This window comes from Pipistrellus kuhlii, unplaced genomic scaffold, assembly GCF_014108245.1.
Source record: "Pipistrellus kuhlii isolate mPipKuh1 unplaced genomic scaffold, mPipKuh1.p scaffold_m20_p_137, whole genome shotgun sequence".
In the NCBI taxonomy this organism is placed as follows: Eukaryota; Metazoa; Chordata; class Mammalia; order Chiroptera; family Vespertilionidae; genus Pipistrellus; species Pipistrellus kuhlii.
The window spans coordinates 99,411-121,869 of NW_023425446.1; the positions used below are offsets into that span (position 1 = coordinate 99,411).

A 22,459-nucleotide genomic window follows, 5' to 3' on the forward strand; every position below is an offset into this window, starting at 1 on the left:
GCCTGGAGGTCAAGGGCTCTGCCAGGAACAGCAAGGCCCAGGCTGGCCCCTGTCCAGCCAGGGGGCACCGTGGGTGGTAGGCACCGGGTCTATGCCCCCAGCCCTCTATGACAGACAGCCCTGCCCTGCCGAGCCTCAGGCAGCGGGGCAGGGCCCCACACAGCTTCCCTGGGGCCCGGAACACCTCCTCCTGACGTCCCCTGGACACTGAACTCGGAACCGGATCACGGGCCTTTGTGGCAGACACGTGCTTAGAGACCCAATTCCTTTCCACTACTGTTTTCTGTTTTGTTTTTTTTAATCCTCACCAGAGGATATTTTCCCGTTGATCCTCAGACTGGAAGAGGGAAAGACAGATGGAAACTGAAATATGGTAGCACTCATACTTGGGTGGAAACTGCTGTTTGAATTTTAACCTTGCTATCTGACTTCTACCTTCAATTGCTTGCTTAAACAATAGGGTGGTTACAGGAGATTGACTCCCACTGACTCGGTAGCTTCAGGGGTAGAAACTGTAGATAACCTTTAGTTCTGCTTTTGTATTATGGGCAGGATAGGGCCACATCCAATGTCAAGCAGATGTGACTGGGAACCAACCCTGCAGGCCGTCCCCAGTCTTTAGAATTTAGTCCTGAGGGGCCAATCAGGGTTAGCCGAGGCAGTAACATCACCTACCTGAATAAAACTCCTGGACTGAGCGATATTCGCTCTCTTCCGCCATGCTGCCAGCATGAGTGGGATAGCCTATGCTAGCATGGAGATGGCTCTTTTGTTTATTGCATCGGACTCGGCTCCCTGGTGGTCCTTGGGGATCATGACTGGAATCCCCAGCCAGGACCATGAGGGACCCCCATTCCGAAGAGCCTGACTGGCCGCGGTAGGTGTGTGTTTGTCTGTGTTTTTGTGTGAGCGCTCTGGAGGGACTGCCCCTCCATCAGGGCTCTTACCTGGGTGTTTACCGGCTGCTGCGTCAGCCATGGTTTGAGTCCAGATTCGAATCTGTAATAAATTCTAGCATGCTTAATCAAATTGGCTCCGGTGGTCCATCTCTTGGGGACTCGCTTCGTAACAGAAACATCGATCGATTGGTTGCCTCCTGCACACAAGCAACCAGGGCTCATGCGAGCGAGGGAGGAGCCTGCGACCGAGGTGCTGAACGGGACCCTTCGGTCCGCAGGCCGACGCTCTCAGCCACGACCCTGCCGAGGCCGCTGTGCCAGCAGCCTCCTCACAACACCCTGAGGGTCCTGGGCCCTCACCGCTGCTGGGGAGGTGGGACCGGCACTGTCTGCAGCGCTGAGGACGTTGCTCAGAGAGAGAAGCCCCTGTGCCCCTCAGATCAGGCTGTCCAGCCCCTCAGTGATCTAGGGCAGCGTTTTTCAACCGCTGTTCCGCGGCACACTAGTGTACCGCGAGATGTTGCCTGGTGTGCCGTAGGTGCAGACAAGACAAGAATTTTATAATTTTTCACTATTTTGTTTACTTAATATTTCATAATAAAGTAATTATAAAATACTTTCTTTGTGTTTATTTGATTCCTATTCAAGAGAATTACTTTATATATAGTCAATATAGGCACAGAGTTAAAATTTTTAACATTTTCTAATGGTGGTGTGCCTCGTGATTTTTTTCATGAAACAAGTGTGCCTTTGCCCAAAAAAGGTTGAAAAACACTGATCTAGGGGTCACTCAGGGTCATAGGTGATCCCTCCTTTGACCTCCACTCTCACCAAGCATAAGGGTGTGCCAAGTGACACGTGTGTTACACCTGTGTGGCTCCCTCTGACAGGCACATGCATGCTAGCTTCAGAGCTCACACATGTGTGTGTGTGTGTGTGTGTGTGTGCGCGTGTGCGTGTGCATGCACTCCCAGGGAGCCAGATCTGCAGCAAAGGCAGGGAGTGCCCATTCTGGTCACAGTCTCCTTGGAGGCAGGAAGCGCATACATTTCCCTGATGGGGTCCTACCCTGACCCTGGCCCTTAAGAGGCGTTGATGGGGGGAGGGAAGGGCGGGCCCTTGTGAGAGGGCTGCTCCCTCAGGTAGGCAGGGTCCGGCCCGAGTCCAGAGGGAGACAGACCCTCCTGGAGGCCCAGAAGGGGAAGGCTGCCCCCGGGGGGGACACATCTCTGGTGGCTGTGACGACCACAGTCCATGGGGGTTCGGGCTCTGGAGAAGAGATGAGACAAATAATAATTTGGAAATTGGGGGGCCAGGTGGGAGCCCAAAGAAAGAGGAAGGACTCCACTCTGAGCTCAGGTCTGGCCATCCTTTTGTTCAGCTGGACACACCTATAGCCCTCATGCAGGCAATTCCGGCAACTGACAGGCTATCTTATCAGCAAGGATTTAAATGACTCTCTGGACAGGAAGTTGCTTCAGCTACCATTGTCTGGACTACACAGTTTGTACACAGCTCTGACCTTTGCCAGAGTTCAAGGTTCACCAGCCTCCCAGGATCCCTGGCCACACCTCTCTGCTAGTGAAGACAATAGGGGGTTTCCAACCGGTGGCCAGAGGGAGCCTGGAGCAGAGCAGAGGGCCGAATGGAGGGCGAGGAAGGCCTGCCACTGTCCTCACACCTGCTGCCCCTCCCGCCTGACACCTCACCCGCGCCTGCAGGGCACATCTGCCCTCTGGGTACAGCTGACCTCCCAGGCCCAGCTCCCCTCAGAAACTCCTTCCCACCGGCCTGCCTGCTGCTGTGAGGCTGGCCTCGAGGTGTCTGGCCAGGTGTGGGGGCCGAGTCAGGAGGCCAGGCCTGAGGCCACGGGGCCCAAAGGGCAGGAGGTCCCGGAGGCATCTCCCTGCATCCCCAAGCATCTCTTGGGGTGTCAGTGTCTAGGCAGCACTGCTGGGTGCTCACCTGCACCAGGTCACCTCTGCCCCCTCACCCAGACCCCACTTCCTCAGAGGTGACGCACCAACACGTCTGGCCTCACCAAGGAAAAAGCAGGTTCTGGAGGGCACAGAGCTCCAGACTGCGGCCCTGGAGTGTGCCTCCTGACACCTCGGCATGATCGTACGGACGGGCCCTGCTCTCTGGCACCACCTTCCAGGAGGGCCAGGTGGGAGGGGCCCACCACCTGACCAGTGGCCTGTCCACCCTGCACCCGCCTACAGCTGCAGAGCCTCTGGCCGCCTGGCGGTCACACCGCAGCCCACGCTCCCCTGAACAAGCCGTTAGGACTCAGGGAGGAGAAGGCGGACACCGCCAGCAGGTGGGTCATCTGAGCTCATGGGTGTTTTTATTTATTTTCATTTTGTGTTTTTTTCTATCAACACAAAATAAAATTTAAAAACCCAGTTCTTGCCAGAACCGGTTTGGCTCAGTGGATAGAGCGTCAGCCTACTGACTGATAGGTCCCAGGTTCAATTCCGGTCAAGGGCATGTACCTTGGTTGTGGGCACATCCCCAGTGGGGGGTGTGCAGATGGCAGCTGTCAATGTTTCTAACTCTCTATCCCTCTTTCTTCCTCTCTGTAAAAAATCAATAAAACGTATTTAAAAAAAATAAAAACCCAGTTCTCTTTTTTGATTGATTTCAGAGGGGAAGGGAAACATCCATGAAGAGAAACACAGATTGGCTGCCTCCTGCATGCCCCCCACTGGGGACCGAGCCCACATCCCGAGCGTGTGTCCTGAATGGGAATCGACCCGTGACCTCCGGGTTCATAGGTTGACGCTGAACCACCGAGCCTTGCCAGCCGGGGAAAACAGTTCCTCGAATAAAAGCCAGGAGCTCCCGGGAGGAGGCCATGCGGCCCTCCCTTCTTTCCTGCTCCTGGTTCGAGCTCACAGCTGCTCCACAGGCCCAGCGCCTCGGGCTTCCGCTGAGGGTCTCCCACAGCCGAGGGTGTCAGCACAGGGTGGGCCAGTGAAGAGGCTTCCCTGCCACCCTCACCCTCCTCTCCCCCAGGCCCACTCTGCTCAGACAGCTCCCGCCCCACCCTGTGCTCAGACAAATGGCTGACCATGGGCCGCGCGTGCGCACACCAGACAGTGCGCGGAGGCAGCCCCACCCCAGGGCCGGGCCCCTCCGTCTGAGGCTGTGAGGGTGCTGAGGCCTAAGAAAAGCCACAGGAGAGAAGCCAGCGCGGTGGGGGGGTGAGGGGTGGCAGTGGGAGGGGTGGGAAGGGGGGGTGAGAGGACACACACGGACACAGCACCTTTAACATGTTCAGACTTTATTTCATGGTGACTGACGGGCAGACTGGGGGTGTTAGTAACGTGACAACGGGGCTCCCTTCAGCCTGCGAGCCCGACAGCCCAGCACAGCTGTGGGAGTTGGGGCTGCCACACCCCAGTGCCAGTAGGTGCAGGAGGGGCAGGCCGGTCAGGAGGAGACGGCGATGTTGCAGTTTAAGACGGTTCCGGCTTCGCACACGTCTCTGCCAGCCCTGCGCCCCCTCCTGGGCCTCGGTCAGATACCTGGCCGGCCCTGTCATTCTCCAACAAGGACCCACCCTCCCCAGGACGGGAGAGGGTCTGCCCTCCTGAGCCCCACTCCCCGGACATCAAGTAAAATCACTGCACTGAGCACTCTGGTTGGTGGTCAGGCCTGGACGCAGGCTGCCCAGGCGTGCAGGCAGTGGACACCAACCACACCACACTGGGCCCTCACTGGAAGGGGCACGGCCACGTGCCTGGTGGCAGGGCTAGCTGAGGTCGGGGCCCCGGACAGTCCTGGGCCTGGCCTCTGCCTCCAGCCCGGGGTGGCGGACACAGCAAGGGCAGGTGCCGGGGGCCTCAGCAGGAACGTCACCTCTAATCACAGTACTGGCCCGGGAGGAGCCGCCAGCTCAGGGCAGGCCTGGTGCGGCTTCCTCGTCCTGCGGGACGAGGTCCAGCTCAGGGCAGGCCTGGGAGGCCCCTCCCCCTGGGCAGCGGCTCCCAGCTCTGGGCACACAGACTGGCCGGGTGAGCTCGCGTGGCGGGGGGTCTGCTGACAGGCAGGGAAGTCCAGCGGAGGGGGTGGACACGGTGGCCGGGAAGGATGTGTCCTGAGGCTGCTGTCCGGGCCACGCCCTCCCCGCGGCCAGGCCCGCCCGAGAGTCCTCTGCAGCTCGCCTGCCGTGACGGGAGGGAGGCCAGGCCGAGGGTCCCTCCGGCCAAAACACAGGCAAGAAAATCATATCAAAAAAGCAACACGTTTACAAAAATATAAAATAATTACAGCAGGGTGGGCGCGGGCGGGGCTCAGCGGGCGGGGCAGGGCCGGAGCTCCGGCCTGGTGACGGCGTCCTCCAGCAGGTGCAGCGGCCGCCGCCCCACCACCACGTCGCGCAGGCAGCCCACGAAGCCCGTGCCGTAGGCCTTGGGCAGGGCCGGGCCCACGGGCGCTCGCTCCAGGCCTCCTGCAGAGCAAGCACAGGGCCGCTGCTGGGACTCCGGGCGGCAGGCCGGGCTGCGGCGGGCAGAGACCCACCAGCACAGATGCCCAGGCGCGTGGCCGGGGCCAGTGCGTGCCCAGGCGGGACCCAGTGACCAGCAGAGACGTCCTGGGCCCCCGGGCCCACAGCACCTGGGGTCTGTCCCTCAGATTCTGAGGACCCCCTCCCCCTGGCAGACCGGCAGACACGGGGGAGGTGGACAGAGGGACAGCGCAGGGCGAAGGGCAGACGGCAGGCCTCCCCCGCTCACTCACCCAGCCACAGGGCTCCGTCCGTGTCCAGCTGCGTGGCGCCCAGCGGGGAGGAGCCGGTCACGGGGGCCTCATTGCCCACCTGCAGGGAGCCTTCCCTCTGTTCCCTGGGTGAGGAGGGTGGGGGGCCATCGGTGACTCGAGGGCCCACCCGCCGCCTCCAGATCCTGAGCCCCATCACATCCCCCGGGGCCAGGACAAGGTGGCCCCGCCCCCCGGAGGGGCCTGGGGTCGGTCAGGTCAGGGTGCCGGGTCCCAGCAGCAAGGACCCCTGTCGGGTCAGGCTCCCCGAGCACACTGCGGGGTCCCCCCGTCCCCCCTCACCAGCTGTGACCCCGTGCGCCCAGCCCCGCCGACCTGTGCGCCCTGACCCGCAGCCAGCGGTTGGTGTTGACGGGCACCGTGGAGCGCAGCACCACGGGCTGGGAGCCCAGGTCGTAGGTCAGCTGCAGGCGGCCGTCCACGATGGCCAGCGCGAGGTAGTCGGCCCGCTCCGTGGCCTTGCCGCTCCACAGCAGCAGCCCCTGCGTGGCCTCGGTGCGCAGGCTCAGCTCAAAGTGGTCGCTCTGCAGCGCCTTCTCGCTGGGGGGAGAGGGCTGGTCAGGCCTCCCGGAGGGCATCAGGGGGCGGGCGGGCGGGCAAGGGGGGGTAGATGGCTGAGAGACGGACGGTGGGGGTAGGGCCAGACCAGCAGACACGGGGGAGGCGGACAGAGGGACAGCGCAGAGCGACGGGCGGACGGCAGGGCTGGTGCCACGTGCTTACCTATGGAGGGCCCCGGGGTCTGGAGCTTCGGGGCTTAGAAGCAGGAAGAGAGGGAGGCAGGTGAGCGGGGGACAAAGGCTGTGGTGCAGGGTGGCCCGCAGCAGCCCCCACGGCCCCTCTCCGACGGCGGAGGCAGGAGGAGCAAGCATCCTCGGCAGAGGACCCGTGGCCACCTGCCCCACCCCTCACAGAGCCCCGCAATGACACGCGTGCGACTCGCATGTGCAGGCGGAGCCGGTGGGCATGGCCCAGGCTGGGAGCAGGGTCAGAAGGCAGGCAATGAGGTGGGGGGAATGGAGACCCCGGATGTCCCAGCGCACACACGGGAGCATCGCACACGCACACGCACACAGATGCTCATGTGATGAGAGCAGCAGCGAGGGGTGGGCGGTAAGCCCCCTCAGCACATATCCCGGAAGGGGTAGCACCCACTTCCATGCTGGGAAACAGCCCGCGCAGGACACACAGCCCCGCCCGTCCTCCCCTGGGGAGGAAGTCCTGCCTCTGCCTCCGGTGCGAGGAACAGAGAAGGGCACAGAGGTGCGAGTGCGAGTGGGGCGGAGGAGCCCGGTGCTACTTACGCTGGGATCTCATTGGTCAGTTCGCTTGGAAACAAAGAGACAGAGGAGGTGAGAGGCAGGAGGGTGGGGGGCCAGTGGGCCGGCCGGACGAGGGCGGGTGTGGCGTGGCCAGCGCCTGCACGGGGTACAGACAGGACAGACAGGACAGGCGGCCGAGCGGCCGGGGCCGAGGGGCGTTACCTCTCCGTCACAGCGTTGAGGTATTCGATGAAGGTCCGTCCGTCAAAGGCCAGTGCGTCCAGGTCCCCGGCCGCCTTCTCCAGCAGCCCTGAGAGAGAGCGGTGAGGGGGGCCTCGGGGGCCCCGGGCACCCCGGCCCGGCCAGCGGAGCTCACCCTTCTCGCAGTGGGGCCCCGAGAAGCCCCCGGGGCACAGGCAGGTGTAGGCGGCCTCCCGGGGCAGGCAGGAGGCCCCGTTGAGGCAGGGGTGGCCCGAGGCCTGGGTGCAGGGGTGGTCAGCGAAGGAGGACACGTCCACCGCCCGCACCACGTGCTCCCGGGTCAGCAGCTGGCGGCCTTTCAGGGCGACCTGGGGGGCAGAGGGGTGAGCCTCGTCCTGCCCACCAGCCCCGCCCTGCAGCCCCAGGAGACCCCACACACCAGCTGGAGGGCGCCGTCGAGGCCGGAGGACACGGCGGCGGCCCGGGCCAGCGTGCTGAAGTCGGGGGCTCCGCCCAGGAACAGCGGCTCCTTCAGGTTGAGGACGGTGTGCGGCACCTGCGGGGGGCGCCGGGTGAGGGGCCGGGACCGGACGCTGCGCCGTCCGCCAGGCCCCCGCCCCCCGGCCCAGCCAGGGGGCAGTTAATCCCACACGAGGGGCCGATGGGGGCTTAGTGGGGGAGGGACTACTCCATGCACGGGGGAGGGTGGAGGCGCAGAGACGAGCAGAGGAGCGAGTGGGGAGCCCCAGTACCTTTCGGGATTTCTGAGATCCGGAGAGCGGGGTGGGGGTGCAGGGCAAGGCCAGAGAGCAGAGAGCGGACAGACAGAGGCACAGGACAGACGGGAGAGAAAACAGTTCAGTGAGAGTCGCATGGGGCGGCCACGCCACCTGGAGGAGGAGGAAGAGGGGAGGGGGGGAGCAGCGGGAGGAGGGGGAGCAGGGGAGGAGGGGGCCCCACAGCCGGACACTCACCGGGGACTCGCCCAGCACGCGGGGCCCGTCGCCCACGCGCATGGCGCCCTTGCGGCCGTTTCGCTCCAGGGAGACCCTGGTCCAGGTGCCCAGGGCCACGGGCTCCTTGCTCCTGGGGAGAGAGGGCCCGTGAGCGCCCCACGGGCGATGGCGCTGCCCGGGCTGGGCCCGCGCCCCACGCACCTGATGACCGCCGCCCCCTTGCCCAGGTCGTAGCGGAACTCCAGGTGCCCGTCACGCAGGGCCAGCGACACGAAGTCCCCGCGGCCGTCCGTCTTCTGCCCGTTGTAGAGCAGCAGCCCGCTGGGGCCGCGCGCCAGGAAGACCACCTCCAGGGCCATCTTCTCCCTGGGGCCGCGGGCGGGTCAGCGCGGCCGGCGCTCCCAGGCTGGCCGAGGGGGCCCACCGCCCGCACCGCCGCCCACTGACCCGAGGTCCCGCTCGAACGTGTGCAGCCCTTTCATCTCCAGGTAGGAGACCCCGCGGAAGTCCGGCAGGAAGGGCCCGGGGTCGCTCCGTTCTGTGGGGGGCGAGAGAGGCACACGGGGCCCTGGGCCTGACCCGGGGGTCCCCTCAGCCCACCCCCAACCCGGAGCGGAACCCAAACCCAGCGCGTGACCCGCCCGCCCGAGGCCCGAGGCCGGGCGCCCCCACCTGTCTGGCAGAGAGCGCCCCCTCGTCCCAGGGGGCACTCGCAGGCGGCCTCGCCCCCGGGCAGCACCCGGCAGGGGGCCGCCCCGTGGCAGGGGTTGGGGTCACAGGGGTCCTTCTCCTCGGCACAGGTGGGGCCTGGACGGAGACAGAGTGGGGCCCCGAGAGGTTGAGCCCCCGCTGCAGACACACAGGTGCTCCCCGGCCCTGGCCCCGGCCCCGGCCCCGTCCTCACCAAATCGGCCAGGGGGGCACTGACAGTGGAACCTGCCGTCGTCCCCCAGGGCCTGGCAGGGGGCCCCCCCGAGGCAGGGGCTGGGCAGGCAGGGGTGGGCCGCACACTCGCCCACGTGGGCACTCCCGGTGGCCCCGCGCCAGCCGCCGAGCTCCAGGCGCTGGTTGTTCACGTCCAGCAGGCGGATGCAGCCCCTGAGGCCGACGCTGACGGCCGTCCGCTCCAGCACCCTGCGCCGGACGGAAGGGGTCCGTGTGACTCCCCACCCCAAAACGGGGGGCTGAGGGTCGGGGTCAGGACTAAAGGTCAGCCCACTCCTCCTTGGGGGTCGCGCACTAGGCCTCGGGGTACCAGCCCCGGAAGGGGCAGAGTCAGAGCAGAGCAAGAGCTGGAGCTAAGGTCTGGGTTGCAGCCGTGGTCCCCCCCACCTCTTGTGCCCCCCCTCCCCCCCCGGCCCCTGTCCACCTCCCTTTTGCTACTCGAACAATCAGGCCTCCTGGGTTCGGCCGACAAGCCTGACCACGGCCAAGGCCAGAGGTCAGGCCTGGGGTCAGGGCACCGGATGCTCACACGGCGGCCTGGTCCTCGGGGACGCCTCCCACAAAGAGGTCTGTGTCCAGGTTGAGTCCATCAGTGCCGCTGGGGCTCTGGCCCAGGACGGGGGGCTCGCCGTCCACCGAGAGCGTCCCCTGGCGCCAGTGCCGGGACAGCTCCAGACGGTGCCACCGGCCGGGCTCCACGGGCACCGAGCTGGTCAGCACCGCGGGCCCTGAGCCTGTGTCAAACCTGGGGTACGGGGGAGGGGTGCTCAGACAGCCAACGGGAGCCCGGCCCGCGGCCCCGCCCACCCCGCCTCGGCCACACCCACCTGAGCTGCACGCGGCCCCGCCCACCCGCCCTCGGCCACACCCACCTGAGCTGCACGCGGCCCCCCAGCAGCGCCAGCGCCAGGAAGTCCTTGCCACGGGCGTTGCCGTTGTAGAGCAGCAGCCCCCGGGGCTCCAGCGCCCGGAACTCCAGCGCCAGGCGCAGCGTGTGGTAGGCACGGAGCGTGGGGAAGGCCAGGAAGGAGCGGCCCCCAAAGGATGGCACCGAGGGGTGCAGCGCTGACGGGCCGACACCAGGTGGAGGGTCAGGACCGCCCACAGCCCGGCCTCCAGCCTGAAACCTCCCCGACCCCTCAGCCTACCCCCTCTCTTCACCCCAAGCCTGCCCCTCCCCGCAAGGACGGCTTACCTTTCTCACAGACAGCGCCCCCCCTGCCGGCGGGGCAGCTGCAGGTGAAGGCTCCCCCCGAGTCCTGGTCCCAGCAGGTCCCCCCATACAGGCAGGGCTGGGAGTCGCAGGGCCGCCGGGGCTGCTGGGCGGCGGGGGGCAGGGGCCGGCGGCCGGGCACTCGGCTGGGGCCCGTGGTGGGGGGCCGGCGTGTGGTCGGGGGGCCTGTGGTCCTGCCCACGGGCCGGCTGGTGTGGCCGGGGTGGAGGGCCGCGGTGGTGGCCCTGGCCGTGGCCACGGCAGGGGTGGCTCCTGTGGTCGCTCCGGTGAAGAAGGCAGGAAGCCAGTCTGCGGGCAGGGGGTGGTCAGGCGCCAGGCCGAGGGCGCCAGGAGCGGTGTGGGCGGGCGGGCACGCTGGGCGGCCGGCGCTCACCGAAGTCCAGGAAGCGCACGTGCTCCGGCAGCGGCCGCCGCACCGCCAGGGGCCGGCGCCGGGAGGCCTGGATCTGGCGCAGGAGGGCGCGGCCCACGTCGGGCGCCCTGAGGCGCGTGGCTGGGGAAGAGGGGCGCTGAGCACGGAGCCTGTGCAGCGCCCCCCCCACCCCCCACCCCCCCACACACCCCCCCAGGGACGGGGGGGAGGGGGGGCCTCACTGGGGTCAAAGTGCACGTCCACGACGGCCCGGACGGAGTCGCCCGGCCCCAGGTCCCGCAGGCGGACGCTCCAGAAGTCCTTCTTGACGTCGGAGTTCCGGAACAGGTCGTCCAGCTGCGGGGAGGAGGGGGCTCCAGGGGCCGCCAGGGCGGCCGCCAGCCTCTGGGTGGGGCCTGGGAGGAGTCCGGGCTGCGCCCACCCGCCCCCGCGAACTCACCGCGCTCTCGATGCTCCTGGCCGTCTCCCCAAACAGCTCGGACTTGGGGTCGGCCATCTCGGGCGTGTAGAACAGCTCCTGCCCCTCGACGCCCTGGAGCTCCAGCACGCCCTGGAATGCCCTGGTGGCTGCGGGGAGGGCGCAGTGAGGCCCTGCCTGGCGCCGCCCGGCCTCGGGGCCGGCCCGGGCGCAGCCCCAGCAGCAGGCCACAGCGTGCAGGAGGAGGGTTAGTCGGATGGTCATGAGGTTAGTGGGGGCCGGGGAAGGGCAGCTGGCAGTTACCAGGCAGACTCCTCGGGGCAGCACCCAGGCCGGCGTGCGACAGGAGAGACAGGTTACCGCGGGGTCCTAGGCACCCACGTTGCTGGGGCCCAGGACCTCACGTGTGCGTGAGGGTGCTGAATCCCCAGACCACGCACACGTGTGTGCTAAGGTCGGAACCCCAAAGGGGGCCGGCCTCCTGGGCAGCTGCTTCCAGAGGCGGCGGCGGCACCCGGGGGTCCAGGCCTCAGGCTGCACCCCAGCCTGGCCGCCCACTCACCGGGACAGTTGGAGCCCTCCGCGTCCAGCGAGGGCGTCTTGCCATCCGAGCAGCAGCCCAAAGGGGAGTTGTAGCAGGAAGCCCTCTCGATGGGTGGACCAGGGGTCACCTCGCCACCACTCTCGGGGGGCTCGGGTCCTGGGGAGGGGTGGTCTGAGCCCAGCGGCTGGCGCAGCTTTCCCTGGGCCGCCCCCGCGTCCCCGAACCCGCACTCACCCCCCGAGCCGGCCCCACTGGCCTCCAGGTCCCCGCTCAGCTCCTCGTCCCCGCTCCCATCGGCGCTGCCAGACTCGCTGAAGGCTGCTGTGGCAAGGCTGGCTGCCGAGGGGGGCACTGTGGGGGGCGCAGTCAGCTCGGGCCTCCGAGTGGCCCTAGGGATGCTGGCCGTGGTCCGAGGCTGCGATGAGGGTCGGGGGGTGGGTCGGCTGCGGGGGGTACTGCCGGGAGCCAGGGGGCGGGCGCTGGGCGGGGGCGCCTCACTCAGGTAGCGCACCGAGGTGGCCACGGACACGGGTGTGGGGCGGGCGCCGGGAGCCACGGCCTCTGTGGGGGAGGAGAGGGGAGAATCGGTGGGAGCCACGCCGGGCAGGCGGGCCTTCCCGGTCAGTGCTGGGCGCCGCGGCCTCACCCTGGCAGGGGCCGAGATTCTGGATCCAGATGTCCAGGCCCTGGCGGCAGGCGATGGTCCTCAGCTGGCACTCGTTACCGTAGGTGACTCCATCCGACCCGCACACCTGGGCACAGGGCAAGGATGCCAGGGTGTCCCTGCCCCTCCCCCGCCCTCCCCTCCGCACACCCCAGCCCGCACCTTGGTAGCATTGGCCTCCGGACAGGTGGGCGTTGGGCACACGCAGCGGGCGGAGCCAGCCTCCTCCACACAGGACGCCCCAAACTCACAGTGCATTTCAGCACAGGTCCTGGGCGCCGAGGAATCTGGCACAGACACAGGGGACCCCCGGCTCAGGAGACTGCCTCCGTGACGGCCGCGCCGCCAGCACAGGCTCCTCCCCCCCCCCCCACGCCCCGTACTTCCCTCCCCGCGCCCCCGTCCGCCCCCGGCACCAGCCAGGCCCTCACCTGTTTCGCAGCCAGCAGGGCCCAGGCCTCGGCCGTCAGGACACTGCCCACACTTGGGCCCGGCCACCCCCGGCTTGCAGGAGCACAGCCCGGTCATCTGCTCACAGTCGTCCCGCACAGCACCCCGGGGGTCACAGCTGCAGGCTGAGGGGCGGGCGGGGACCTGAGGTGTGAGCCTGGTGCCCCATGGGCCCAGAGCCCAGCCCTGCTGGGGGGGGGGGGCAGGCGGAGCCCGAGGGGGGCCCAGGGGACGGGCAGGAGGGCTCCGCTGAGGCCCGGCCCCGGGCGGGGCTCGCACTCACGGGTGCAGCCGCTCCGGCCGTCGGTGACGATGCCACGGAAGTTCCAGAAGCCGGGCTCACAGCGGTCGCACTGGAAGCCGCCCACGCCCGGGCGGCAGGAGCACTGGCCTGTACCGGGGTCGCAGGTGCCCCCGTAGGAGCCGTGGGGGTTACACTGGCACAAGCCTGCAAGGCCAGGGGGAGTCACACGGTGCAGGGCTTGGGTGGGCGCAGGGCAGGGCCAGGCTTGGGGACTCACTGGGACAGCCGGCCAGGCCCACGCCCCGCGCAGCCGTGACGTTATCCTGGCAGCAGCCGAAGGCGGTCTGGGCGCAGTGCAGGGGGACGGCCGGGGGCATCGGAGCCACAGTGGGACCTGCAGAGGAGGTGGGAGTTCAGACACCAGGGAGGGCGGACACCCCCTGGGCCTGGCTACTCCACCTCCGCCTCCCCAGCCCGCCGTCCCCCTCCTGATGCCGCTGCCACTGGGGCTGGAGCTCAGGCCACGGGCGAGGATCCTACACCACATACAGGAACACATCTGTTCACACAGGACATGGAACACCCAAAGATCAAGGACACGCATCCCTGGACACACCAGGGCGGCACACACACTCGGGTGAGTGTGTCTCTGCAACCCGTCCAGCCCTGGGCCTGACTGGACTGCAGACTCTTCCTCCCCACAGACACAGCCCCCTCATGTGCACGTGTCCAGGGCTGCTGGTGGTCAGGGGCGCACACACACACACACACACACACACACACACATCCATGTTCCTATAAACCACACACATTCACACACAGCTGTGCACACATGAGGGGTTGTGCACGAATGAGCACACACTTGTGGGCTCTGTGTACCTGTGACATTTACTGGGTCACCACCAGGCTCCCCCATAAGAAAGTGCCCAGAGGGTGGGCCTTGCTGACTCCTTGCACCGAAGTCCAGCCTGGCGCACAGTAGGTGCTTAGTGCACACGTGTTGACTAACAGTGACACACCAGCACTGTACCCTTAGAGCACATGTTCACACCTGCCTGCCCTAGCACACACACACTCACACACCTCACACCTGGGTGCACACACATCTGCGAACACGCACACACGGGACAGCACGCACCTCGGCAGGCTCCCGGAGCCACGGCATACAGCTCGCGCTGGGACTCGCACCGGGCCCTCTTCAGCTCACACTCGGTGCCGTAGGTGACGCCGTCGGAGCCGCAGACCTGGGGGGGCGGTGTCAGTGGGGGAGTGTGGCGCCGCCTCGTTGCCCACCCGCGCCTGAGGGGGGGCCTCACCGGGCTCCTCTGGACGCCCTGACAGCTGAAGCCGCAGACACAAGGCCCGTCCTCCGAGTCCTCGTCCCAGACACCGCCAAACCGCAGGCACAGCTCCTGCTCACACTCGCCGTCCTCGCCGGAGCCGGAGCCTCCGGAGCCACACTCGGCTGCGGGAAGGCGCTGGTCACCCTGCGGTGCTGCTGGAGCCGGCGCCCGGCAGACCGCGCAGCTGCGCACACCTACCCTGCTCGCACGGCCCCGCCCGGGCCTCCTCGATCGGAGCCTGCTGCTGGCAGGCGGCCTCGCGGAGCGCACAGGCACTGGGGTAGGTGACACCGTCGCTGCCGCACACGGGGCCGGGCGGGGGGGCGCTCACACCGGGGGCACACACACTGCCCCGCCATGCACACGGCACCAAAGGCGCACACTGTGTCTCCACAGGTCTCTGCAGAGGGCAAAACCCAGCTGGGTCAGCAGACCCCACCGGGAGATGCGAGGACCACAGCCCCTCCACCCCCACTCACGGCAAGGTCCGTCTGAGGCCACGCGCAGGCTGATCTGGCGTGTGCAGGCGTGGACATGCAGCTCACACTCGCTGGCGTACGTGTTCCCGTCAGAGCCGCACACGGGCTGGGCCAGGGCCACGCACTCCGAGGGGCACACGCAGTGCCCGGTCTCGGCCTCGCACACGGCTCCAAAGCGGCACTGCCCACAGCGGTCTAGGGAGGAGGCTCCGTCACCATGGCGACTGCCTCCGACCCCTGCCCCCAGCAGACCCCCTGGGCCGCCACTGACCGCAGGGCCCCCTGTGAGCCACCAGGACCTCTCGCCCGAGGACGCAGGCTGCAGACTCCAGCTCGCACTCGCTGCCGTAGGTGAGCCCGTCGCTGCCGCACACGGGGCTGTAGGCCCTCGGACACGTGTGCTGGCACACGCACTCTGCTTCCCCGTTCTTCACGGCGCACACGGCCCCGAACAGGCACTGCACCCCGATGCACGGGGACGGGGGCTGGTCTGCGGAGGACACGGCACTCAGTGGGCCTGTCACCCCCCCAGGCAGACGCACAAGCCCCCGGCTCTGAGCAGCAGGCCCTCCTGGGTGGGGATGGCGCGGGGGGAGAGGGCCAGGAGACGGGCCGAGGCACAGACGCAGCAGAGAAAGGGACAGACACGTAACAGACGTGGACAGGGACACAGACCCAGGCGCCCCGGCCTCCTGCAGGCGTGCGGGGTGGGGCTGCCCTGCGGACCGGGTTTCCTGACGGCCCACAGCGGGCACACGGGGGCCATGACCCTGACCCCTGCCGCCCTGGGACCTGCATGCACGTGTGGGGCTCTCTCTGTGGGTAGGAGAGTCTGCAGCCCAGAGTCAGACCCAGGGCGCACGGGGAGGTGTCTGTCCACTTGCTCTGAGGGCTACACAGCCAGGCAGCAGCGAGCCACCCCCCCGCGCGCGGGGCAGACCTCAGACCGCGGGCTCCGGCGGCAGGCGCTGCACGTCCTCCTGCCCGTGGGTCAGGCTGGAAGACACAAGAGGTGCAGCCGAGAGAGAGGGAAGGACAGACAGGAGACGGACGCAGAGATGCACAGACCCGTGGACAGAGCCGCCCCACCTTCTGCTGGCCCCGCAAAACCCAGCTCCGCCCCGAGGGGACCCCGAGAGGCTGCAGGCTGCTCATGCCCCAGGGATAGCAGGACCCGCTGACGGAGGAGAGCCCTGCCAAGACCAGAGCAACCCGCCCCCCAGGAGGAAGGGGACTCGATGGAGATGGCGTGATGATGGACAGGGACCGACGTGGGATCAGCCGCTCCAGCCACAACCCCCCACGGTGCTCACCACACGGGCCCTGGTGCCTGGGGGGGATGGCACGCTGCTGCTGGCATTCAGCCTGCTGGCGCCAGCAGTCGTTGTCATACGTGTGCCCGTCCTTGGCGCACACGGGTCTGTAGGCCCCGTCGCAGACGACGCGGTCGCAGGAGCAGCGGGGATGGCCTCGGCGGGACAGGCACATGGCACTGAACCTGCAGGGGTCTGGGCACTGGTCTGGGGGGGATCAATGAGGTCAGAGGGGCCCCGTGCAGGGACCCAGGGGCGCTGAGGTGGCTGTGGGGGCCCGAGAGGCGTGAGGGCTGGCGGGCACAGGCAGGGCGAGCGCCCACCTCGAGGCTGGCAGGGTCCGGAGCGCACTTTCTGGAGGAGGACGCCCCGGGCGGCGCCGGTGCGGCCCATGACGCACTCGTTGTCGTAGGTGACGCCGTCGTCCCCGCACACGGGCGCCCGCCGGGGGGCGCAGCTCTCCGGGGGCAGCAGCAGCTCGGGGCGCCGGGTCCGCGGGTTCACGCGGCAGATGCGGCTCGGGTCGCTGCGGGCGCCCTGGCAGGGGTCTGGAGCGGGAGGCACGTCAGGGCGTGGGGGCCGGCGCACGGAGACGGCGCAGGGGCGGTGGGCACAGGCAGGGCGGGCAGCTCACCGCAGGGGCCGTCGAACTTCTTGGAGATGTTCTCCTGCTGGGCACAGGCGTGGCGCAGCAGCTGGCACTCGCCCCGGTAGTCAGTGCCGTCACTGCCGCACACGGGCCCCTCGGGGGCTCCCCGGCAGGAGGCGGGGCACAGGCACGTGGCCGTCTGTCCATCCGCGGAGCGGGCGCAGGTGCTGCCGAAGCTGCAGGTCACGTTGGAGCAGGGGTCGCGGAGCCCTGTGGGTGGGGCGGGTGGGTCAGGCCCGCGGGCCGGCCGGCCGGTCACCCTCTCCCTCTCCCTCTCCCTCTCCCCGCCCCGCAGCCCCCACTCACCGCAGGGCCCGCGGAAGAGCAGGCGGATGCGCCGCTGCTGGCTGCACTGTGCCCGCTGCAGCTCACACTCGTTGCTGTAGGTGGAGGCGTCGGAGCCGCACACGGGCGCCACGACTGCGGGGCAGGCCCGCTTCTTGCACACGCAGGAGGCTCGGCCTGGGCCCTCCACGCTGGGCTCACACACGGCGCCGAAGCCACACAGCATCCCGCGGCAGGCTGGCGGGGCAGGGGCGGCGAAAAGGGTCAGAGCCGCCCTGCCAGACCCCTCCCCGCTCAGTCATCTGGGCACAGGGTCCAGCATCCACACGGTTCATTTATTCAACTCCAAGGACACGGTCACATGTGCACATACATGTCCACACATGCTCACACGCACACAGTGTGCCAATCATGGTCACATACACACACATGCTCGTGGGCACACTCACAGGACCCCTGCCCTCTCCAACCCTGCCATCGCGGGGCCGCACCAGCCCCAGCCGTGCCCTGGCCCAGGCCCCTGTGGGGGACACCCCCCCACAAGCCCGTGGAGTGCCTGCCCCGGGCCAGCTCGGTCGCAGGCGCCGCCAGGAGCCTCCTCCAGCAGAACGAAGGCTCTCACCCGAGGTGACCCCCTCACCGCCCTGGCCCAAACGCATCCTGACCCGTGCTCCCTCCCACCTCCCATCTCCCACCTCCCACGGACCACTCCCTGCCTTCCTGGTCACCCAAGGGCACAGCTGGGGTGGGAGACCTGAGGTTGGTCACAGTTCCACGCTCTGGCTCAGGCCAGGACCCAGCGCCCGCCCCACTGCCCCAGGCTCCCATCTTCCCACATCTCTCCTCCTGCTTCTCTGGAGGCTTCCCCCAACCCCAGGACCATCCCCACATGGGCCCTGCCTCTGCCCACCCTCATCTTTCACCCCCAGGCCAGCCGTCCCAGGCCCTTACTCTGTGTGGCTGGCCCTCCTGCCCTCCCACCCCAGGGCCTCCCCAGCCTTGTGAGCCTCTCTCCCCAGGGCTCCTTGGGCACCCCCATGCCTCCTCCTCTCCTCTACCCTGTCCTCCTGTGCCCCATTTCAGTACTGTCCTGCCCATCACGTTCGAGTACCTCCCGCCCCCCAACTCAGAGAGCCCAGCACGGGGCCTGCAGACCCGTCACTTTTTCTATAAACATCTAAGTTCTTATCTGCAGGTGGGAGCTGCGTGTGCCCAGCACACGTTCTGTCATGGAACCTTTGCAGCAGCCCGGAGAGCAGGGGGCAGGCGGCTGCACACCCACAGGCGGCGAAGTGGGGGCGCATTAGAGGCCACAGCTGTCTGGACCTCATGAATATTTAACGGCCCAATCAGCATGAATAAGTCATGGGGAATGGGGGTTCCCATCACCTCCCAGCAGACTCGGGAAGTAGGGTGGGGGGAAGCACCCTCAGTTCTATGGAGGGCGGGGAGCCCACGAGCTGAGGTGCTGTTGCCACAGCAACGCCCGCCCCAGGCTCCTGCATGTCTGCCTGGGTGTCTCCTCCTACCCGCCCCCCCCAACCCCCACCCCCTCGCATGGGCTGACAGAACCAGAGCCTGGGCCAGCGTGTACACCCCAGCCTGATGTCTCTCCCATGGCCACACCCTTGCCCCACCACCCACTCGGGATCCCTCATCATATGCAGGAGCCAGGCTCTCCCCAGATCCGCATTCACTGGCAGTCTCAGCGCCTCCTGGGGAAGGGCCAGGGGACCTGCCTTGGGGTTGTTGCGGGTTCAACGGGCCAACGTGTGCAAAGGCTGTGGGGGACCCAGTGCCCAGCTGTGAGGCTGCCAGCTATGAGCAGTCATTGTATTGGCCTCCCTGCCCTGGCTCAAACCACTCCTAACCATGTCCACCCAGACCCCTCTTCACACTGTCACATCCTCACCACTTCTCTCACATTCAGTCTCTCTCTCACCCAAGCCCATTGGACCTCAGGCCAAAACCACTGGCACCTGCTGATGTCCAGGTGGCCGTTCCCTTTGGCTTCCACTGGACCTGCTGATCAAGATCTCTCCCAGGTCCTGACCCCATGGCCAAGGACTGGGCACCCTGGACCGCAGGCTCCTCAGCCAGCTGCCATGTTGGTGCCCTGGGCTCGGCCTCTTTCTCCCTCTGGTCACCTTGGTCCAGCCAGACCAACGTCCTAACCCCCTGGCCAAGGACACCCACTTCCGGGTGACCTGCCAAGACCTGCACCTTTCTCCGCAGCCCAGGAACCTGCTTTGCCTCTCACGACAGAGCCCTGGGAGAGGTGAGGAGCCCTGTTGGCCCTGGGGCAGTGCACGAAGGATGGAGGGAAGGCAGGGGCAGGGGCTGGGGCTGGGGCAGGGGCAGGAGACCGCAGACTGGCGCCCAGAGACTAGCTATGGCCTAGAGGTGGCTCAGGGCGGGGGGTGCGCGGAGGAACACGCGACACATGACAGGATGCCTCTGGGGGCCATCGAGCTGGACTCCAGGTCCCAGCCTTTTCGTCTCCGACCCAGAATGAGAGCCTGAGGGGTGGTCTCCCTCCCAGTCTCCAGCGCAGCTGTGGCATCCTGTGACTTGATTCTTGATTTGGGCAAAGCTGAGGTTTGGAGCATAATGGACTTGTCCCCTGTCCAGGCTGAAATAGCCCCAGAGGCCACGCTCAGGCTGTTAGTGGGATGAGGGCTGCTCCCGTGTACCCTTGATGCCCAACTGTCCATTTATGTGCCTGCCCCTCCATCGGACTAGAGCACTTCAAGTCTCAAGACGACATTCTTGATTGGACATAAAAGGTGCATAAGCAGAGAGAGACCACAACCCTTCCCTGCTGTCCAATCACACATCCACGCACACGCATGCATACATGTACTAGCTCTCATCACATGCAAACTGCTGCCCATAAATGCAGGGAGCACCCAGACACCCCTGGGTTTGTGGCCTGACTGGTCTGCTCCGGCTCTGCCCCAGCCCAGCCTCCTGCAGGAGCCCGTCTCCGGCCATTCCACGGCCCTCAGTCTCCCTGCAGGCCCATGGCCTCCCCCCCCCCCCCAATGTGCAATGCTGGAGGTGGGTTCTTACAGCCCCGCTGGAGTGCGCATATTAAACTCCACTCCAGGGCTTAGGTGGGTTGGGGATGGAGAGGACACCTCACGTCCCACCTGTGAACACAAATGTGCAATGTGTGTGCCTAAGAGGAATGACGAGTGTGCAATGGCATCGGATGCGGGTCTGGGGCCTGTGTGTGCAGCTGTGGGAAGGTGTGTAAAGGGCAAGAGACCCTCCAGCCCTCAGGCATCAGGAGAGGAGGTGAGGACATCGAGGGAGGGGAGAGGGTGTCCTCCCACGGAGCCCAATCTGTAAGTCCAAGCAGCCCTAGGCACCTGCCCACAGCCTCTGAGAGACAGTCCTGGGCACCTCCCCAGTCCAGCACAGACCTGCCTCCTCTCACGGCCCATCCCACATACCAACAGGTGACTTCCGTGAACCTGGGCCGGTACTGGACCAACAGGGAGCCCCCTCCCCGAATGCAAGCCACCCCTGCAGCCCTAACAGCTCCCTCTCTCCCCTCTCATACCCACAGGCCCCAAGGGGCCAGGCCCCAGCGTGCTCAGTCCCAGGGACAGATCCTCCAACCCAACCCCGTCCCAGACAGGTGTCGTCCTTGGTCCTGCCAAGGCCCCCAGCTCCCACCCTCTGTGCCTGTCTGACCATCTCCCAACTTGTGGGCTCCAGGCCTGACTCTCAGAGGAGTGAGAGCCACGCCTGTATGCATGGCTGGCCGGGCCCTGGGACTCAGACATGCGCCCTCCATTGCCCAGCTCTGTGGACTCCCTTGTCCCTTGTCTAGCCACCTCCTGGCTCCAGACATACCCCAAGAATGCCCCCCCCCCAGAAGTTCCATCACCCCTCTAGGCATGGACTCCCAAGCTCAGCCTGTAACTAACCGAGGCCTCCACTCACCATCTGCAGGTGTGGGGTGCACTGGTGTGAAGTGGGTCCCAGGTTTGTCTGAAAAAGAAAACAAATCTCCAAGTTAGGCCCTTATGAGCAGCCCCTTCCCAAGCCAGTCCCTTCACACTACCTGTGGGGTCACTCCTGCCTGCCCATCCCTTCCCTGGCCCCTCCCTGAGCCCTGAGGACTGGCAGAGGCCAGGGGTGGACAGAGGCAGAGGCCCTTGCTCATGTTTGGTCTCCAGCTGCACCATCAGGCCTGACAGGAGTCAGCGGGGCCCCTGCTGCAGGCGGTGGCAGCCACCTGCTTGCTAGGCGAGCCCCGTCCACACTGCCACAACCCCACTCCCAGCGTAGCCACCTGGCCCCTTCCTCCCGCCCCCGAGAAAGTTGTTCCTGCCACTCAGGACGATGTCCAGCCCCCCGAGAGCCCAAGGGACGGCGTCCAGGGACCAGGAATCCAGAATGGCCCATCCTGTCCCAGAAGATGCAGGTGGTTCCTCTGTGCTTCACCCCAGCTGGCAACCTGTTGGTGACCCTGCCTGCCGACCAGGCCTTGGCACTGGGGCGGGAGCTCAGCCCCAGGGCAGGGCCCCTCGGCGGCCAGTGGCCACCGTGCAGCCACGTACAGCCATTGAGGAGCAGCAGCACGGCGAGGCCCAGAGTGGCGGTGGCCAGCAGGATCAGGCAGGCGTTGCAGGGGATCATGAGGTAGCGCACCAGCAGGGAGACCCCAGGCTGTCGCTGCGGGTCCCGCTGCAGCGCCAGCGGAGGCATGGCCTGGGCTCCTGGGCCTCCCCTCCTGGGGTGTGAGGGCCTCACTGGGCGCTCCTGGGCCTCTCCAGGGCGACTCCCCCCATTCTGAAAGTCCTGGGACAGCTGACCGCAGCTGTGCGCTCGAAGTTCAGCTCCAGCCAGTCTGGGGGCACCCAGCCCCCTCCACACCCTCCAGGCTCATGAGGGAGGTGTGCAGAACTCCCCGGTAAAATCCCAAACTGGGGCTCAGAGGGAGGCAGAGGAGGGACTGAGGGGCAGTGGCCACCCCCGCTGTCCACAACCCATGCCGCGGCCGGCGTCGCCAGCAGCTCCCTGCAGGGCTGTCTTCTGGAGCCGGCGGCGCGGAGCCTGGTTCCTCTCAGTCCTGTCCTGCCAGAGGCTTTAACCTGTCCAGAGGCTGCCAGTGGGGAGGCCCTCGGAGGCGCGGGGCGGGGCGGCCGCCCTCCTCCCCCCAAGGCGCAGAGGGTCCTGGCTGCCTGGTCCTGGCAGAGGCGGGGGAGGGCGCGGAGGGTCCTGACGGAGGCGGGGCGGGGAGAGGGTGCGGAGAGTCCTGGTTGCTGGGTCCCTGGCGGAGGCAGCGGCGGGGACAGGGCCGGAGGGTCCTGGCAGAGGCAGCGGCGCGCGATGGCACAGCGGGAGGAGCGTGCGCGTCCCCGGCAGAGAATAAAGCGCCGCCGCCCGGCAGAGGCAGAG

General features: G+C 67.0%; 1 protein-coding gene across 1 annotated transcript in view; it reads right to left on the bottom strand.

The window, feature by feature from the left end:
* Positions 1-4,168: 4,168 nt before the first annotated feature.
* The window catches only part of AGRN (agrin), a 31,184-nt gene continuing 12,893 nt past the window's right edge, over positions 4,169-22,459 (bottom strand). Inside the window, 38 exon segments of the mRNA XM_036436430.2 lie at positions 4,169-5,355; positions 5,646-5,749; positions 6,000-6,224; positions 6,408-6,440; positions 6,989-7,012; positions 7,169-7,256; positions 7,323-7,515; positions 7,587-7,703; positions 7,900-7,911; positions 8,122-8,233; positions 8,305-8,469; positions 8,551-8,641; positions 8,776-8,910; positions 9,008-9,237; positions 9,578-9,793; positions 9,921-10,113; positions 10,244-10,570; positions 10,656-10,775; positions 10,877-10,991; positions 11,095-11,222; positions 11,636-11,773; positions 11,852-12,178; positions 12,264-12,369; positions 12,444-12,568; positions 12,713-12,856; positions 13,015-13,179; positions 13,253-13,369; positions 14,114-14,219; positions 14,292-14,440; positions 14,517-14,640; positions 14,642-14,718; positions 14,798-14,992; positions 15,069-15,287; positions 16,111-16,317; positions 16,434-16,658; positions 16,745-16,969; positions 17,066-17,281; positions 20,999-21,046. Of these exon segments, the coding sequence (XP_036292323.1) occupies positions 5,198-5,355; positions 5,646-5,749; positions 6,000-6,224; positions 6,408-6,440; positions 6,989-7,012; positions 7,169-7,256; positions 7,323-7,515; positions 7,587-7,703; positions 7,900-7,911; positions 8,122-8,233; positions 8,305-8,469; positions 8,551-8,641; positions 8,776-8,910; positions 9,008-9,237; positions 9,578-9,793; positions 9,921-10,113; positions 10,244-10,570; positions 10,656-10,775; positions 10,877-10,991; positions 11,095-11,222; positions 11,636-11,773; positions 11,852-12,178; positions 12,264-12,369; positions 12,444-12,568; positions 12,713-12,856; positions 13,015-13,179; positions 13,253-13,369; positions 14,114-14,219; positions 14,292-14,440; positions 14,517-14,640; positions 14,642-14,718; positions 14,798-14,992; positions 15,069-15,287; positions 16,111-16,317; positions 16,434-16,658; positions 16,745-16,969; positions 17,066-17,281; positions 20,999-21,046 (5,699 nt within the window). The 3' untranslated portion in view covers positions 4,169-5,197.